This window comes from Falco biarmicus, chromosome 1 (genome assembly GCF_023638135.1).
Source record: "Falco biarmicus isolate bFalBia1 chromosome 1, bFalBia1.pri, whole genome shotgun sequence".
Taxonomy (NCBI): Eukaryota; Metazoa; Chordata; class Aves; order Falconiformes; family Falconidae; genus Falco; species Falco biarmicus.
Genome location: NC_079288.1, coordinates 100,195,865 through 100,215,229, shown reverse-complemented (window position 1 = coordinate 100,215,229; position 19,365 = coordinate 100,195,865). Strand labels below are relative to the sequence as shown.

At 36.6% G+C, this 19,365-nt stretch overlaps 1 protein-coding gene across 3 annotated transcripts in view; it reads right to left on the bottom strand.

Annotated features, from left to right (window-relative positions):
* Positions 1–50: 50 nt before the first annotated feature.
* FAM114A1 (family with sequence similarity 114 member A1) overlaps positions 51–19,365 on the bottom strand; it is a 41,694-nt gene continuing 22,379 nt past the window's right edge. For 2 of the 3 annotated variants that reach the window (XM_056352108.1, XM_056352100.1), the window contains 6 exons: positions 15,766–15,851; positions 14,481–14,648; positions 13,117–13,256; positions 11,781–11,853; positions 9,032–9,085; positions 51–7,452 (listed from right to left, as the gene is read on the bottom strand). In XM_056352108.1, coding sequence (XP_056208083.1) covers positions 7,351–7,452; positions 9,032–9,085; positions 11,781–11,853; positions 13,117–13,256; positions 14,481–14,648; positions 15,766–15,851 — 623 coding nt within the window. In that variant the 3' untranslated portion in view covers positions 51–7,350. The remainder of the gene's footprint in view (positions 7,453–9,031; positions 9,086–11,780; positions 11,854–13,116; positions 13,257–14,480; positions 14,649–15,765; positions 15,852–19,365) is intronic. The other variant, XM_056352115.1, reaches the window with a different exon arrangement.

Genomic DNA, 19,365 nt, shown 5'->3' with positions numbered 1-19,365 from the left:
CTAATGATGGACAAACATACTTTGCTGTAGAAAACAACTTCAGTAGGAGAGTATAGATTTTACATCTATTTTCAGTTCATTTGGGATTTATACTTAATCATATGGTTGTGAGATAATGCTTGCAACAATTTCATCTTCTATCAGAGAAGAAATTTCTTTTATATTCTCCATCAGACAAGGAAGTCTGTTTAAAGATAGAAATTATCCTCTGCTTCCTTGAAATAAGCAGTTTTCAGCCTATTTTAATATTCTAGGTGAGTAAGATTCCTAAAAGATACAATTTCTGGTTGTTGAGGCAGGTGACCAGAGGATCGTAAATGGAGAGAATCCTGCAGTACATTTTAATTTCTGCAGTAAACCTGGAAGACCTTAATAAATTCTGCAACATCTTAGTGGATAAAGAAAAAAATGTGGAAAAATAGTAATTTGGCTTCAAACCACAGAATCGTTATTATTGTTTTTTAATAACTCATTAAGATGCCAAATGGGGATTGTACTTTTTGAAAAATTGCATTTCTATCTTTTGCACTACTTTAGGTCATTAGTATTCAGTCTCATTATCTCCTGCAACTTTTCCTTACTTTCCATTTATTACTACTCCTCTGAGTGTAATGGAGCAGTTTGGGCTGAGCAGGGTCCCAAAATCATTTGGTGCTAACACATTATTTGTGTGTACAATTTAACCATCAATTACTAGGCAGAAACTGAAATTGCAGAGCCAGGTCTTCAAACTCCCTTGTGCTAAATCCATCAGGATGAGCAGATTGTAAACTGCCCATTGCAAATATGATATGCAGCAATTTAGCATCGTGTTAATACTTCATAACCTCTATACCTTACATTTTATATAGTTTTTCCCTCCTGAAGCTTTTCGAAATTGCTTCTTCAGTCATTATACTGCACCAAGCAGCTCAGATTTAATAGGAATAGTTGTGAATATCAGCTTCTGAATGATTTGAGGCCATATGGAATTTTTTATATTTAGTTGGATAAGTCTGAAGCATTTGTTTCTATTGTTTGTTACCATCTTATAAAAAAATCAGAGAAAAATACTGTCTTGATTTAGGAGCTTTTGAGCCTTTATTGCTTATCTATGGTAATAACTTAAAGTTTTTCAGAAATGGATTTTTTAATACAGTCTATAAAACAAAACTATCACAATTGGTTTCTGGTTGTTTTTCTTTCTTCTTACTATAGAACAACGACTTACAGATGAAGAGGCATATCTATCTCAAATCGCTGTAGGCCATTTTAATCCGTGTTTAAATGCTTCAAATGATGGCACTATCTATCACTCCTCCCCTTCGGTAATCCAGAGATCTCGTTGATAGGGACAGCCCTGCTCCTTGTGACCCCAGTTTAATTTCCTTTCCTCTATAATTTAATTCTGTACTGTTGCTGCCTGTAACCTCCCTCTTTGCTTTTCCTTCAATGGCTAAACTATGACTTACTCTTTTATCACCCACAGTTATCTCACAGCTCTCTAAGCGTTTGGTTTTACTACTTGGGAAGGTTCCTTTAAAAAAGTTACCTTTAAAACCACCAAGAACAAGTAAACACAAAAGGCTCTTACAAGCTTTTCATCCCTGTTGAGTAGAGCTTACCTTGTCTTGCAAGTATGATCCAAACTAGAGGGAACAGTGGGAGAATGGGGAGACATTGGTGAGAGTGGTAAGAAAAAAAAAAAAAAAAAGTGATCGTAAGGTAATGCAGTTGAAGGAACCTCAGGCTGTCTCTAGTCCATCATTCTCAGGCTGGAGGAGCAAGGAAGGGACTAATGAGCAACCGATTTCCCACTTTCTCCTAAGATCCTCTTGGCTTCTCTCCTCCCATGTCCTCTAACTCCCTTCTCTTCATCTCTGGCTTCTTCTAAACTGAACACCTGAGGAGAGAAAGGCCATCCTGGTGCAGACTCTGAAGCATGAGAGGATGGGCAGGAAGGAAGAACTTCAGAAAGCAACAGGAGGAAGGAGACAGGAGGTGGAGGAGGGTGGGGTGGATGGCACTGGTGGGGAAGGCAGAACTGACTGTGTATGGAAATGTCCAAAAGGGACACGGGGCAGAACTGGTAATGGAACTACAGGAAAGGCACAGACCACCTTCAATACCAGCACTGTCTGAGCTGCTGATTCAGTGTCTGGGCTAAGCAATGGCAGGAAGAGTAGAACTGCATTTTTCCAGGTCTAGTAAATGGCTTGAGGCTTCTGAAGGTGTTTAAAAATTGTTCGAATTACCCAGTTTTCTGGCTTGCATTTAGGTGGCATTGTCTGATTCCAGAACAGGCACCTCTCATTGAATGCCTTTCAGCCTCAACCCTGCAGTGCAGAAGCGCAGTAGCACACACGTGTTTGAGTAATGCCTTCATGCCTTCCTCTTTACAGCAGCAGCAAATTCAGCTCACTAAGAATTATGATTAGTTGTTGCTGCAGCTTTAGACTCCTTTTGTACATTATTGTACTGTTGCGTAAGAAATATTCTTTCACTCCTTGGGTAGAATGTTTGAAAGGCAGAATGAACAGCTAGTGCTTTGGTTTGGAGTCTGTTACAGCACCTCCTCAAAAGACTGTAAAGGGAAGCTGTGAAAAGGAGATCAAAGTGGGGAGACTAATAAGGAGTTCTTAGCAGGTGCATGCTCAGGGACTTTTGGGGTGCAGGCAAAGAAGGGAGAACGAGCACTGCAGATCCAGCGCGATCAAATTAGCTGTCTGTGTTCCTTTGAGCTCTTCCTCTTTGAACGTTCTTATCTTTGACTTACTTCCTTCAAGTTCATGCAGATTTTCATTTTACTTCAGAAGTGCTGTTACAATTTATTCCAGTTCTGCTGGAACAAATCAGATGTCATCACTTGTTTATTCTGAGCCATGCTGAAAAATTCTTTCACAGAGCCTTTTCTCTAATCCAACCTTGCAAACTATTCCTATTTCCAGACAGCATGTCCTTTTTATTTTCTTTGAAAATAATTTTCCCTTTCCCATCTTTTTAATATAGCTCAATTTGTGACATTTTATTTTCAATTCTTTAATTTTAAAATGGCACACCATCGTCAGTATTACAAACACTGGAGTAGGAGTCAGACATGGAAAACGTACAGGTCACACACTAAAAGCAGGTTCAGCAGCAAAGGTTGACCCAAGACAGAAAAAAAGTGTTTGAAGTCCAGAAGGCTTTCCAATCAGGCTGTAAGAGTTTCAAAGTAGGTCAGACTGGCTGATGGTGTCATGTTAAGCCTTGCTCCGAGATGGTTTTAAAAAGAACTCAGGAAAGTCCTTTTCACTCTTCACGTTCTTTTGAGGCTAACAGAAAGGACAGGGCTGTCATTTGAAATAGAACTGGAACATCTCAAAGATAATCCTATGAGCTGGGTGACTGCTTGTATGATAAAAACACTTCTGTGAAATCAGAAAAAAGGTGAAAAATCTGTATTTGTCCCTAAAAATACTGTGGCGTTTCAGTCCCATTAAGGTTGTTATGAATCCTGACTGATGGGTGACACTGGAAACATCATTAAAAAGCATTTCAACTTGTAATGATATGTTTGAGGCACATTTTAGAGGAAAATATTAATGGCTTCGGTGGATAATCTAAGCAGTATGAAAAAAGTGGAAGAGACAGTTCTTTTGTTTAGCTGTCTCAAACAAAAATATTCTGGAGTGCAGGATGCTGGAGTGCAGGAGCAAATCATAGGGAAGAGATGTTTACACATGAATTGACTATACCCTAAAAAGCAGCAAACAACTTACAGCTTGCTTTGTTTTGTTTGCCTGAAAAAAAATAAAAGTCAGCAAATACCTTTAATATACAAATACAGCAAATGACTTGTGTAATAGTTTACTTCTAGCTCATCCTTCAGCGATGCAAGGCTGTAGGTACATAGACATTGGTTTAAGTTTCATCTTGATAAATTTCTCAACTCAGTGAGTGCAAAAGCCTGCCTCCTTTGTCTCTGCATAAAAAGGTGTGTTCAAAGTGAAAGGAATGCCATGAAAAAGAGATCTGCTTAAGAGAACAGGTAATTTTCACAATCTAGGTTATTTTTTAAATAAGCACTTAAAGCCTAGTAGTTTGATGAGTGCCAAGGCACAGTTCGTATATCAATGTGGAAAACAGTAGTGAACCAATGTGGAAAACAGTGGTGATGAAAGGAAGTACACTCTCCCTTAAAAGTTTAAGGCAACACCTGTTTTTATCAGACTCTCAGTAAAATCATATTCATCATTCTGAAGGTAAATCACAAAATCAGAAAGTGGAAGACTTCACTGAGTACTTCCTCCCATCACATTATTCTTCAAAACATTCTTAGTAGACTGTCTCAGTTAGGTATCTCAAATTTGACTGATGGAAGAATACAAACTAGTGTAAACAGAATAGTCTGGTTACATCTATACAGTACTTTTCTACTGAAATATTATTTACCTAAAATTGATTTAAAGATGTAACATTCAGTTTTCCTAGGACAAGATGACTGCATCTGAGATCAGATGGAGTATCCCTGTGCTCATATTCTGCCCTATTTCCTTTCCTACATTGTATGGATGTAAAAACTGTAAGCCCTCACGTTATTTTTTACAGCTTCTTTTATTTTAGGGTAAGGTACTTTATTCAATACATACATAATTTAAGCAAGACAGTGAAACCTCTAGTAAAGAACAGTTCAGACAAGCAATCTTTGTCTTAAGAATGCCCCTCTATGATTTCAAACATTATCCCCTGACGCTTCTAATACTACATTGTTCAGTCTCTGCTAAAAGGCACCACTATCAGTCAACTCATTTTTCTGACAGGTTTAACACTATATATTCTGCACTGCATTTCAGAGGGGAAAAAAAAAAAAAGATTTGTATGAAAAAGTGACTAAATTAATTTATGTCTGAAACATTAACTTGGCATAGGAACAATATGAAACAGCTAGTGCTATGTTCTATGACTCATTTAGCAGTAATACGATGTTTATAGATATCTGATGCAGAGCTGTACTCCAACATGGACAGAAAGGCTTCTTGATGAAAACTAATGATCAAATTAAAGTAAAAATAAATCCAGGATGTAATGATTGATAGGTTAAAACACTAGATTTTTCTTGACTGTCTTCGTTTGAAAAATAAACAAGCTTTTAACCAGGTATTATATTCTGCTTGCCAGCACAGAACAACAGAAAAAAACACTTTAAACAGGCCTTTTTACAAGCCACTGAATGCTTTCACTGGTGCCCAGATACTTCAAACTGCTCATGATCAACTATATGGAGCAAGTACACGGTTCTCAGTCATCTGCACTGAGGAGCTGTTCTTCTCGGCCAAAGTGCTTGCCAGGTGAGTACAAGTGTGCATCTCTCCCAGTAGCCAGCCCAGACCACTAGAGAAGAGCCCGCTTATCCCCCTCAAAGTGTAGATGCCAGAGGTGAAATGCTTTGCATCAACTAAACATTATTTTGTAATACACACCTCAAATGACGCTTTCAGAAATAAAGCAATGTCAGATAGAAGTGTCACGGATGTAACGGCTGATGGGAGCTGTATCCTACCTTTGGGCTAGTGACCCCGCCTACCAGTTGCACCCTCCTCTGTCCCGCTTTCTCTCATGTTGAGGTAATTTAGGTGTTCAATATGGCATAAATACCGATGAATGTCAAGCTTTGTTTGCCTTTTCAGCTGCCAAGGGGCTTTCTTATTTTTGTTCACATTGCTCTAATATTTTTTTTTTACATTCTGTGTAGGTGGCTTCGAAGACTGTACCGCTTCTACTTACCCAGAAAGATTATCTCAAATCTGCTAAATTACATGGTGTCAGAAAATAGGTTTTGCATAATAAACCTTATTGAAGGGAGAGTGAAAATTTCATCTCTAAATAAAAAAGATGGAAAAGTCACAATGTGTGTGACAGCAGAACAGGGACCACAGCAGTGTGAGACACAAACAAAGAGACCTTTCTGTCCTCTCTTACTTGGACTCAAAATTAAGTTACCATGTGCAAAGCAGATACATGTTTTCTCTTTTCTGGCAAACACGATAGTATTTCCTCATGCTCTGTTTCATTATTTTTATGATGTATAGACTATGCTTCTACGATTAAATATATTCAGATGTTAACTACAATTAAAAAGTATCTAAAAACAATTAATGAGCGTATCAAGAGGAAAAAAATAGCTGAAAGAATGTAATAAACAATGAAAATCCAGGAGAACAAACTGCATAAAATATTGGAAAGTTCTTCCTATCTACGAGGTACACTAGCCTGAACAAATTCTGAGGTTCACAGCTCAGGATTTTAAGCTAGGGATATGGAGAAATTATCACCGTTGCTAGTGTTATCATGAAATGTCATTCCTACTGCCTCAGATAAAAGGTGATTGCTCTGACATATGACATCCTCACCTAAAGTAATTCTCTCCTAACTTCTTTTCACAACTTCTTCTCTACGCCCAAAACCTATTTCTGAATTGTCAGTATCAGTCACTCCATTTGTTAAAAAGGTTCATAATGTTTAAAGCCAAAATTAAATCCCAAAGTGCTAACTTGGTAACACATCTGAGAGGAGATTATTTTGGGGGTATTTCAATCGCCAAACAAAAGGGAAATTTTCTATTTCTTGTGTATTAAAAAGATCATTTTGGCCTGCAATGTTGTTCTGCCATTGGAATGAATAAATAGACATAAATGAACACAAAACTGTGGGTCAGCAAATACAAACTTTACCCATACTCTTAACTGGCTCAGAAAATTTCTTTTCAGTATAATTCTCTATGCATATCCTCCATAATTTTCATTTAGTAAAGTTAATACCTATTGCTGTACAACTCTTTCAACACAAAGTGTTATGTAAGTGGTACATATTATTATGATGTTATTATTTGCTACTGTAAATAATATTTAACAAGCACCAACACTATGATAATTTGTTCATGTTGGCTAAAATGAAGTACTGAAACCAACTTTTGAAATATACATTTTTAACTGACAGGATGCAAACAACAGAAATGGTCATTTGGGCTGAAATATTTTAAAATTTTACCTTCTAATTTGCTTCAGACACTGTCTACAACTGGAAGGGTCAACACTTAGAATCCGTATATAAATCAATGCTAATATCAATAAACTTCAGTTTAAATTAATGCAGAGGATATACTGTAATGGAAAAGAAATTACTCACTTTACTAACTACTTCTAAAGTCTACAAATCTGAGAGAGTTTTAAAATGATGTTCAAGATTGTATGTGCAAAACTGCAGTTAGTGTCTTCAAAGGACTCTTAAGTGGCCCAACATCTCTCATACCACGTCTTCTATCTGCATACATTAAAGACATTACGTCTGTGGTTTCTGTTAAGCCCAATGGAGACAACTGCTGGGAAACTGTCACTCTTGTGCTTTCAAACAACTGGTTTGGATATGTGAAATTTGCAGAACTGGAAGCAATAGCTGGAAAGCATCCTGAATGTAAGTAGTGCTGTTGCAACCCTAATGGGGAGAGAAAACATGTGGTTCATCAGTATAGCTGTCATGTATTTCAGGAATTACACTGTACTTTTTAAATACACTTCTTTTTTTTTTTTAATACATCTGCATCATGCTATATTAGCATATGTATTCACACAAGATTTTAGAACCTGCAGATACCAAAAATTATAAATTGCAACAGCTTATGGCTAACAAGGAGAGCCTCAATCACTACATGAAAATCTGATTTTCCCTCCGTTTGAACTCTTGGACAGTTTTGTTTGTAATGAGAGTAGAATAAAATGCCAGTGTTCAGAAGTAGATTTGACTTTTTAAATACAAAACAGCTAGTCTTTCCAACAACAGAACTAATTCTGAATTTGCTGTAGGTGGAAAAAGTGTCACTGAAAATAACAGTTTGAATTATTGTAATGGTTTTAACGTGTAGTACTATTATTGGAATTTCTAATACTGAACAGTACAGCAGTTTGTAATTCTCCATGATCCTAGGCTGTACAAATACATATTTGTACAAATACAAATACGGGATTTAAGAAGTACAAAACATCATATTCCACAATTCCGGACATTCCCAGATTTCACAATTTCTGAAGCACAGAAAGATACATCAGCTGCAACAGCAAATTTACCCTATAACAAAAGGAACTGCACAGTAATCTTTACTACAGCTCTATTAATCTTCCCATTATTTTCCCTAAAGATATTGTTAATTCAGTGCAAAAATGCTTATTGTAAAAATCTTTTCCTCATTTTTAAGAGAACAGTTTTAGATACAGAATGGCAACTTGTAGTCGCTACTACATGTTTATTTATGTTTGAAGAGAAGTGTGATATAATTAGCAGAGTTAAAAGAACTCATGCTGCAGATAGTACACATTTTAGTACTTTGAGTGTATTACTCCCTCTTGACCTCTTCTCAGCAAAACTGAGGCACATTTTACTTACTGTTGCTCTTCTGATGAAAAATAGCTCATGATGTCTAATAGAAGAGGTCACTCATGGGTTATGGTAACTAATAAAAGAAATCACTCAGGAACATTTTGGTGATGTCTAACACACGGTTATCCATGTGATGACCAAACCTGCTGCTACACTGTGAATCTTTGTGGAAACCTAAATGCCTATGGAAGGGAAGCACTGTAGCATAACTGCAACTCCAATTTTAAAGGAAAGAATAGTCTGAAACTATCTGTGAATCAGAAATACTCTGCAAGATTTGAAGTAGGTAATATAACAGTAAGAATAGACATCCCAGGCAACATGTGAATAGGTTAGAAAAGGGATAAACAGCAAATTGTCTGCTGTGCTCTGACCAATACAGCAGCAGAATTTAAGAGCTGGCCAGTCTCACTTCAGTGACACAGTTCTTACGACTCCTCAGTAAATGCAGTATTACTACTATAGTGTTTGTGGGAGAGGATGAACACAAAACCAAGAGCTTTATGAGCTGGCGCTGAACAGCCAGAATGATATTGTCATTACTTTTTATATAGTTCTTTCTTCAGACATAAATGCAACTGTTTCATTTCAAAATCATTGTACTAGAACATCTCCTAATGTGAAAAAAGTGAAGGCTTACCTCTAATAGCACACTGTTGATGATGGGGTTAAGAACCTCTGCCTTCATACTGCTCTGTAAACCAGAAAATAGAATGAAATGCCAGGACAAGAAATACATTTAACAGAAATATACTGCTACCTGAGAAGTGGTTTTATGAATTCTATAAAGGTCTTGCTTCACCTTGATTCTTACTCAGACTGTTTATCACAGTATTCCTGGTAACTGCGTCTACATTTCATACACACTTCAGTAGACCCTACGTATTTCTATCACTGAGCACAATGAACAGTTTTACTTTTTCATTAATTCATGTACCACAGAGTTTCAAATTGCTTGGTTTCCTATGGATGTGATATTTATGTGATGACATTGTCTGTCCATCTGCCTGTCAGTGACCTTTTAATCTCCCCCAAAAATTTTTAACCCCTTGCTCATTTTCAAGGAAAGAAGAAGGAAAAATTCAGGTCAGAAGAAAAATTAAGTTCTCTGAAGTTTCACAAATATCTGTGGTTAGGAGGAAATGAAAGGCCCAGATTAGCTCCCCTACAGAAGGAAAAAGAGATGAAACTCGGATCGCCGTGCTGGAGGCAGTATATGTTGAGCTGGACAATGCAGACCAGCCAGTAGACATAGCTCAGCATACATAGCATTTTTCTCAGCCACCAGATAGGAATAAAATGGATACAATGAGTAGTGACACTACTAGAGGCCAGAAAACCAAGATTTGTCAGCTCCTCTGGTTTTCAAAATGGCAAAATTTCTTTCCTTTTTTCTCATTTTTCTTTGCATTGTGTTTTTTTAGAATGACAGTAACCTCCAGAAAGAGTTGCTTTCTTTTAATACTGAATGGTGGACTTCATTAGGGCAAAGGAAACAAAGGAAACACAATACTGATTAATTTAACTGAAATATTTCCACTTACAGCCTTGTAGCTTTTATATTACAGATTTAAAGAAACATAAAACACCTTAATTTTAGTTTGGAGAAAGATGGCAGAACAAAGGGAAGATGGTTAGAGAAAAGAAAAGTAATTTTACTGTCAGTGACTAAAAAATCCATTAAGAAATGCACTGTTCAGTTGATTATCAATAAACTGAAACAGATAAGAGAGCAGTATCAATTTTATACTATTGATTGTACGAATGAATAAATTAAAATTTGAAAGAAATCTTATGTAGCAAGAAAAGCTGTTATTTCTTACTTCTGCACTACTGCTCACTCAGAAACATCGCCAACATTATAGACTATGTGTACAGCCAGCACTGCAACTATTGTCTGAATTATACAGGTAAAACTACAGGGATGACATTATGTTTGAAAAAAACCAGTATTTTCTGTTCTAAGCCATTTCTCAGTTTCCATGAGTTAATGCACTTTGCAGGATACTGGAATGTGTTTGTGAACCCAGGTACTGTTGGCAGGTTAAGAAGGAAGCTGAACCACTGGGGCGTGCAGGCAGATGTAGATTTTCTACAGTCCTGTGTGACAGGCCCTGATCTGACCTACTGATCATGGTAAGGAGGATACCCGTATCTTCCTCCAAAAGCTTACAAGCACAGGACAGCACATTAAGATCATCTGACTGCCTACTAAAACTCTCTTCTAGAGAGTACTTTAGTAGTGGGGAGTGTCTTTGTGCTCAATTTCTTACATGTCCACACGAATGTCCATAAAAACAATCTGGTCCTAAAAATTGAGTCCAGAGATAATAACAACAAAACCTAATGTGATGCTTATGAAAGCTTTTGTTTCCAATTTCCTGAGCTGGGCTAGCTTAATATTTCATGTGCAATTCATTTTTATATGTCTGTGCATGTATTTATTGCGAGTGTCACACAAAGAGATGCTAAAATACAATCCCAAAATGCAAAACAAGCAGTTTCTCCCAGAGTAATGGGAAGGAATGTAAATTATTCAGAATAAAAGCAACCCAGTAAATCATGTTGTCTACAAATAACTCTGAAAAAAAATGCTCAGAGATGTGTTGGAAGAGCTCATGGGAGAACTGGGAAAATTTCCTTTGATGTACATTCACATTTTCATGGAGTAATCAGGAGAACCAGAGTTTGTTCTTCTCTGAAGTTTACAGAACAATTTCAGCAACAGCACAGTTTTTGCTTCTGGATCCTGAGAGTACTCAGATGCCAGTCATCTTTGAAACATCTTGAAAGGCAGGAAAATATTTCTAGCAAAGATGTTCACAGATGAATGGATGTTCCTAAATGGAATATCTTGAAATACAAGACAGAGTCATTTTTTTTAAGATGAACGACTAAATAGATTTTCTAATCTCTTAAACCTTTTGAAAACACAGTGGCCCTAGGCCAGGGGATTTAGCAAAGGCTAAGATGACAGCTCGTGAAACCATCTTAAGGTACTGGAAGTGTTATCTGTTAATGACTTTTACACAAATGCATTCAAAAGGGATAGGCTGAGAAGACAATATCAAGTTGTGGGACTACAAAGGTAGGGCCCTTTCAGTACAAAAAGACAAGAAGTGCTGAGCGGTGATCAGGAAAAATGGGAAATGTGTCTAGGAACAGAGATTATAAAAGGCAGAGGACGCACTGCCATCCATCAAGGCTTATAAACTTTCTCTGCAACAGGTAATCTGCTCTAAAGATGCTCTGTGTTCTTGATCTGAGGAAAGGAATGCCCTCTTTGCTGGTACGTCATGTAAAGCCACTGCACTTGTGTAGTGAGTTCTGTTTCAAGAAGTGAACTATTAAAAAAAGCCCGAATGCTACAGAGAATGCTGTTATCTTACCCCAACTGCTGTTACAGAATCAGAAAACTTCTTTGATAAAGACGAAACTTCATTGCACATGGCACTTGTTAAACTGGTTTTAAAAACAAGAGAGACAAATATAAAAATACATCCTTGTCCTGTCAACAAGTAAAAACTCTGTGACTACCCCAGGCACAAACTTCATCCAAGAACGTTCTTAAAGCAATTTTGCTTCTAGTATTTTTTTAAATATTTTGGAGTAGACTTTGTTCATTAAATAGTTTTTACATTCCTCCACTGAAAAATCCATTGCTGACTACAGCAGCAAAATGACATCATGTTGGCACAAACACTAGGTTTTTTTGATAGGGCAATGTTTCAATTTTTTAACTCATGTTTTTCTGATAACTGCAGCAACACAACTCCTAGAAATACTGTTGGAAATAGATCAAACTTTAAAGAAAACAGCGAAAAGTTTCCTATCTAAGCAATAAAACATCTACTCTGTACTAAAAGAGGAAGTACACTTGTGGTTAAAATATGAAAGAAGAAGGAGATCTAGTTCTATTCCTAGAATTTTCACTGTTTTGCAAAACATTCAGAAGTGCATCACATAGAACCTCATCCTGCAAAATGCACCATACCTTAGCTCTAATTCTGAAAAATAGTTGTTCAAGTACTTTGTTTTAGACTGAAGTGTTGCTATGGACTTTGCTATTGTTACTAGGATTCCTAAGGATAAACACGTGCTTGAATACTTTACTTACTTAGGACTCAAGTGCTTACAACATCTTAGCGTCAAAACCCATTAATGTCAGTAGAATTGATTATTACAGAGAGCTTGAGATCTGAATTTTGAGTCCCACTAGATAAACTGGCTTCCTGAATTTATGCATGTTTTATTGCGGTTTACCAGAAAGTTGCTGGCAAATGTAGTCTCATCATTTAGAACTACAGACTAATTTTTATATATTTTTGGCACCTAAACACTAGATAATGAAACTCAATCAACAGATAATAAGATGCATTATGTGCTCTAAAAGCAAATTCTATATATGCTAGCACAGTATCTTTTGCAGAGGGAACAGGAAATGCAACCCAAATTAGCATGTACATTCACTTGCTGGAGCAGAAACAACTTTCAGCCTGTGAATAGGTCATGTTTTTGTAAACATACATGTGTTAGCCATGTCAAAAAATGACAGGTAGCCTATGTAACTTGATTACATGAGAAAATACAGCACCAGGACCCCTAAAGCCAATACCATTTGTTGATTCATGAACTTACTGCCTTCAAGTGCCAAAAGCTGAACAAAACTACATGAGTTTTAAGCAAATGTCAAATGTTCATACATGAAATGCTTAAAATACTCACTTTGTCAGTACTTTTGCTTGATCTTGAGCTGTTTTTTCTACTTCTTGCCCATGCAGAATTAATTCTGCTACTTTATGAAGCTGTTCAATACAACGAGCAGTTACCTCAGCCAGACTTTCAATGGAGAGCATGTATATTTCCTTAAATTAGAAACAGTGAATAATGTAATCACTAATAACAACATTGATAAATATACATATAGATATATACACATAAAAGAATTTCAAACATAGGAGCAGCCCTGCCCCAACTGGAAATACCATCACGTACATAGTGAAGTAATATCAGCCATAATGCCATCCTCACAAACAATACTAGGAAATGAAATATCCACAGATTATAAAATACAGACCTTACACTCATCCTGAAAAATTAGTAAGAACAAGTCTACCATTTATTTGGATGGGAACTAGGTCACATCACGCTCTTGGATTTTCTAACCTAACACTTTTAGACCTAGTCCTAACAAATACAGAGATCCCTTAACACTAAAGTAAGTCATAACTACTTTCATATAGAGCCAAAAGTATTGAGTCATCCCTCAGATGAATTTCCAGAGTAGAAATGGATAATACTCCCAATAAAAAAGTGACTTTTATCAGCAATGATAAAGAATTCAATTTAGCACTACGGTGTTACAGCTTTCACAAGCTGATGCCAGCTGGAAATCTGCAATTGCATAAAGTCTATAATACATACAGTGTAACTGTCTCCTTCCTTGGACCTTTTTTGTAAGGAAACATTATGGATAATATTTTGACAAAGATACCAACCATATTTAACATTGGTATAATTTGGTGTAAAATATTCGATCACAATCACCCTTATCAGCAAGAAGGATTGTCTAAACATGCTACTTTTAGCCTTAAGAGCTCTCTCTCATAGAGAGAATGAACATTTGTGAGGTGCCTAAATAATATTTCTGTTTTGTCTGTTTGTGATTTAAACTGTTTAAGTGTTTAAACAAAGTTTGTGAATTTCTTTCATGTACTGTCACTGGGAAACACAGATGCCAAGGAATGTTGAGGTATGACTTTCAATGTGCTATTGACATTACACCACAGAATCCCTCAGCTCACTGTATGTTGTGTATACACATACATATACACAAAAACCTAGACATGAAAACCCAATACAATAGACAGAGGACCTGCTACTTTGATAGGTACTTATGGGAACAGACTAAGTAAAAATATTTATGCAAATTAGTTTCCTATTGGGTCTACAGTGAATAGTTATATATTACTATTTCCTAATACTTCCATGAGTTATAAAGAAGGAGAACATATAAAACCAACAAACAAAGAAGTAATCAAAGTATGACAATTTGCTTAATGAAACTTATCCCCAAGAAGCTATTTTACCTCCACAGTTTTGTTTTTATCTACTTCTGTTTTATCACTGTCAATTTTATCTTCTTTTTCAATCTTTTCTTCACTAGGTTCCCCAGGTTTTTCTTTTAGCTTCTCTTCTGTGTCTACTGGGGTAGAAAAACTGGCTTCTTCCAGCCATTCATGAGCTTTTTTCCTAGCCTGCCAAACAAAGAACCCAACCCCAAAGTTCAGTTCATATAGGGAATATCAAATTATGTTCATGAACATTAATTAACAATACATTTAATTACTTCCTTTTTACATTCAGAAGTTCAAACATATCAAGCCTCTGCATGGCATTTAGTTAAGTGTATATTTAAGAGACTACAGGGAGAAGCATTTCTGACTACATAAAGATGGATTAGTGAGGGTAATTCCTCTACAGGTATGAAATCCCTAACTAACACATAGAGCTGGCATTAATACCAAATTTACTAATATTTCAGCTTTATGAGGTATCTATTTACATAGAAATAATTTTCCCAAATAAAATAAGAAGGTGGTATAAAAAAGGAGAAAAAAATATTGGAGAAGTAAGAGAGATGTACTAAATTTCTGAAGGCAAAATAAATAGCAAATCAGTGTATCTTCAGCTGCCTTCCCAGGCTTGAAAGTAGATCAAAGTGGAAAAACCTTGAAGTTCTACACACCTTCAGACTACTGTTATAGTTAATAAGAAATTTATGATGTCTCTTTTTTTAACATGAAGTCAAAAAATATGTTAAGACCTAAGACTAAGATAGTTATCCATAGTCCATGCAGCTAGAGAGATAAACATTCATCTGAGCCGAAGATCAGCAGGTGAATCACTTTAAAGGGACCTGACAGTACAAATGTGACTAGTGACGTGACTAGCTTCTAGCCATCTAACTTTTAGATGATTGAAGCTAGACAAGATAAATCCAAGACTTTGCTTCTAGCTAAGAAGGTCTGGAGAAGTCCCTCAGAAGAATAAACATGATGAGCAAGAAAAATAAATCTGAACCTGACCTTTGTTCCCAGAACGTAAGACCAAATGTGCTGTGCTCATGAACTCTTCTGCTGAGACATCCCTGGTTGAAGGCTTTCTAACGTGTTGTGCTAGCTAATCATTGCAGCTGTATTGCCTTACTAATCTCACTCTCTTCTCTGAAAGCTTTTCTATATTCATCATTTTAGTGCCACCCTCCTGTTCTTTGCTTTCTGAACTGTCTGAACTGAGTCAGATTTCAGAACAAAGCCCTCCTTTTTTATCTCTGTCCAAAAAACACAGGGCAGCTCACTAACAGTTGCTAACCTTATTAAGCTTGTCAGGAGTAGCAGCAACGTGCAATTCAAACAGCAGTTCAGTGAGCATGCTGACAAACTCTTCTCCCGTATCTACTGCAAGAAAGAAAGACATTTTTTTTTAGGGTGTTATCACTATATTTTACACAATCAAATACATGCAGTCACATAGTTTCCCCAAGCACTCTAGCACTTGAAGAACAGTGACAGACAAAAGGGATGTGTGGGTGTGTGCGTGTGTATGCTCAAATAAAGAGAATAGCAAGAGAGATACCTGTACAACCAGATATGCTAGCCTGACACTTCAACTACTCTTTCCGCCCCATTCTAAATTCCACTACGTTTCAAAAGAACAGGTAAGAGGAGAAGAAGCTGCATCATCCCTAGTTACCTGGCAACAATACATGACCCACAAAATAACCAAAGAGATACTAACCTATTCTTGCAAACCAAGGAAGAAAAACTGCAGCAGGACCAGATACAAGTAAGTTTCAGACCAAAACATACTGGAAAGCTTGTTCTCTGTTGCTGTCTGAAACCACAGCTGAGAGTTGTGTTTTCTTTCTATTTTAAGACTGAGCTTTGCTTAAATGAAGAATGTTTCCTGTTCTGCTTTGGACTAATGAGCCTTAAAGAATCTGCACTTTTATTTCACAGGATTTACGAGCAAAGATAAAATACCATTAGCATTTGAACTTCACCTATATTATATATTTTCCTTTGACTACTTGCAGTTGCCATATTCTAACATGCTTTTAAGTTCCTGGAGGTTGGTATTTTGGTTCGTTCTGTTCATCTGCACTGACTTGGTTTGGAACCTTCATTAAAATTTCCTGGTGGAATATACAAAATCCTGCTTTTTTAGCCTGATGACACCAAAAGGCAAAAGTCCCCATACTGAACCTGATAGAAGTCCAGCTACTTCAAAAATTAATTTCATGTCTTGCTGTATTCCCACTTTTTTTGTTCATTTATTAGGTAGGGCCAGTTTTTCTATTTCTATGCAAATCTTCAGTACTGGGCTGAAAAGCAGAGACCCATTATTCTCCAATGAGTTTGGGGATTTCGGTAGAACTGTTCACAGTCCACAGTACCTTGCAACATGTGGAAAAGTGGTGGAATCTGACACTCAGATTATACTTTCTAGAGCTAAGGACATTGTACCCTTGCTTGTAAAGACAGTGACCATCTTGGTGCTATAAAATAAACTGGTATTTAGCACAAAGAACTCTTCAGCTGCAGTGACCAAGGAAGGGACTGAGCCTTCCTCTTAACAGCAGAGGAACAGGTCAAGGAGATCATATTCTGGCAGGCCAAAAAGATGCAGAGAGTTCATTTCACTGCTGCCCTTACCAGTAAATTTTAGCAATAGGACCTTCAGGTTTTGCAATACAGCATCTCTTGGATACACCAAATTTGCTTGTTCTTAAAACAATGGCAAATTGTTTTATAAAGTATAGCATGCTGAAAACTGATAAGCAGTTCACTGGATCAACACAAAATTATCAAAATTGTTGATAATTGGTACATTCAATTCAATACTCACTTTGGTTACTGTCTCCCTTAACCTCACACATGATTTTTTTGGTGTTAATGGCTTTCAAAATGTAGGTAAAGCTACCTTTTCAGATATTCTCCTCTCACTATTTCATAAACAACTGAAAGGAAAATAAGCTGCAGTGAAAAATACATTAAAGTTACATAATCAAAGTGAGAGGAAACATTAGAGAAGGGTATGGGTATGCATGTGGCTTTCTCCCACCTTTGTCAGAAAATATCTTTTCCTTTTCTTTCTTTTTGTATTCATTTTGCACCTATCTGACTGTTAAGCAAAGACACAGAAAAAACTACAATTCCAGTTTCAAAGTCGCCAAGAACAAAGCCTAGCCCCAATCCTTTCCCAAAACAGTCCTCTGAAGATCACCGCAGTAATTTCTTCTTGTGTAAACACTTGTGTTTACAGTAGAAACAAAAAGCAGCACTAACATCTCTGAATGAGATTCTGAGAGTCTAGGACAAGAAGGTATCCTGAGAATTTACAAAAACCAAAGTGCCACCCTTTTCAAACACTTGAATGCAAAGTACTAGTTTTCCTCCCAAGTAGTCTTCTTTTTTGCTGAATATATATAGCCCTGACAAATTACACCACATAAATAACATGACTGATGATGAGAAAGTGGTAACACTGTGGTAACTAGCAATAAGTAGTAATTAACTTGTTTTCAAATACTGCTCAGTGGCTAGGTAAGATTTAACATTTTCAGACATCATTAGTTAATCACTCTTTTGTAGGGGGGTGGCCTCCTTGCATAGAGGAAAAACCCCACATATTTAATTGATCTAGGAAGAACAAATCAAAATACTACTGAAGGCAAGTTAGTTGTAGTCTTAAACTGTTTAGAAAACACAAATAAAACTCCACAGAATTTTAATGTAGACTGCTACGTTCTGCTAGACTAGCTAGTTTAAGTAAAAATAAATAATGAAACAATTAATGTTTTTAACAGGAGCTTGAGCTGAGAACACAAACTAGAATAAAGTCTTCTCTTCACAGCAAGACATGAGCTGCATTTAAACCTGATCAGTGAACCTGTTGTTAAACTTCACTGTCTTTTATCGGTGCTGGATGCCAAATGATGTTTAAATGTTTTGGTAACATTAAACATAGACCATTTTTTTAGTGTAAATATTAATTATGCCACAGAAATACGCTTAAGGTTCCAACAAGTCATTTCAGGTAAACGATACCAATTTAATTAAAAAAAACCCAAACAAACCCAAACAATTTAAACCTAGACTCTAAAAGGTAAGCGTGTGCCCAGAAGGATACGTATCAATGCACCCCAGAAAGCTGAACTTATTTGTAAAATATGACTAGAATGCTAAGCATTGTTAATATGGAGTCACTGGAATCCAACTTAAATTATGTGAAAACTGGCAAACTAAAGTATCAATGAAACATTAAACTGTTCAGTAGCACTGTGCTCCATGAGGGGAAATGGACATGCCAAATCACATAGAACATTACATGAAAATGCGTGGGACATTGTTTTTATCTAAAAAGGGCAGACAATTGTCATGTAAAAGCCTATTAGTGGAATTCTTTAAGTTTTACAAGGTTTTATGCATTTGCTGCATAAATGCACTTAATAAAAACACTAAAGATCCTGCGCATTAAGAAATTCAGGAAAAGGTCTGGTTTCCCTGACTCAGGAGGATGATACGAAGCCTTTTTTCACTCGGACAAGATTTTAATGAACATAACACATTTTTGTGACTGGGAAAGGCACCCAGGCTAGGACACTGTCTAGAAGGGATGTGTCAAAGCACTATGCAGTGGTAAGAGCACTATCAGTGCAGTGTTGGTTGCATGTACTATGGATTGTGGACTGAAGAAAGAAGTAAAGGCCACATGTCCCAGGTCAGGAGCCTAACCACAGAATTTTAGGCTCAGCTGTAACAGAAAACTGCCTTGAGAAGTGATTAACTTTTCTATTCTTTTGGTGTCCTCCAGTGGAACTAAAATTTATCTGACTTAATACTAATTAATGAAATTTATCTCTAGTTCAAGTAACAATAAATCTTGAACCTGATCACACTAAAGGCTGTG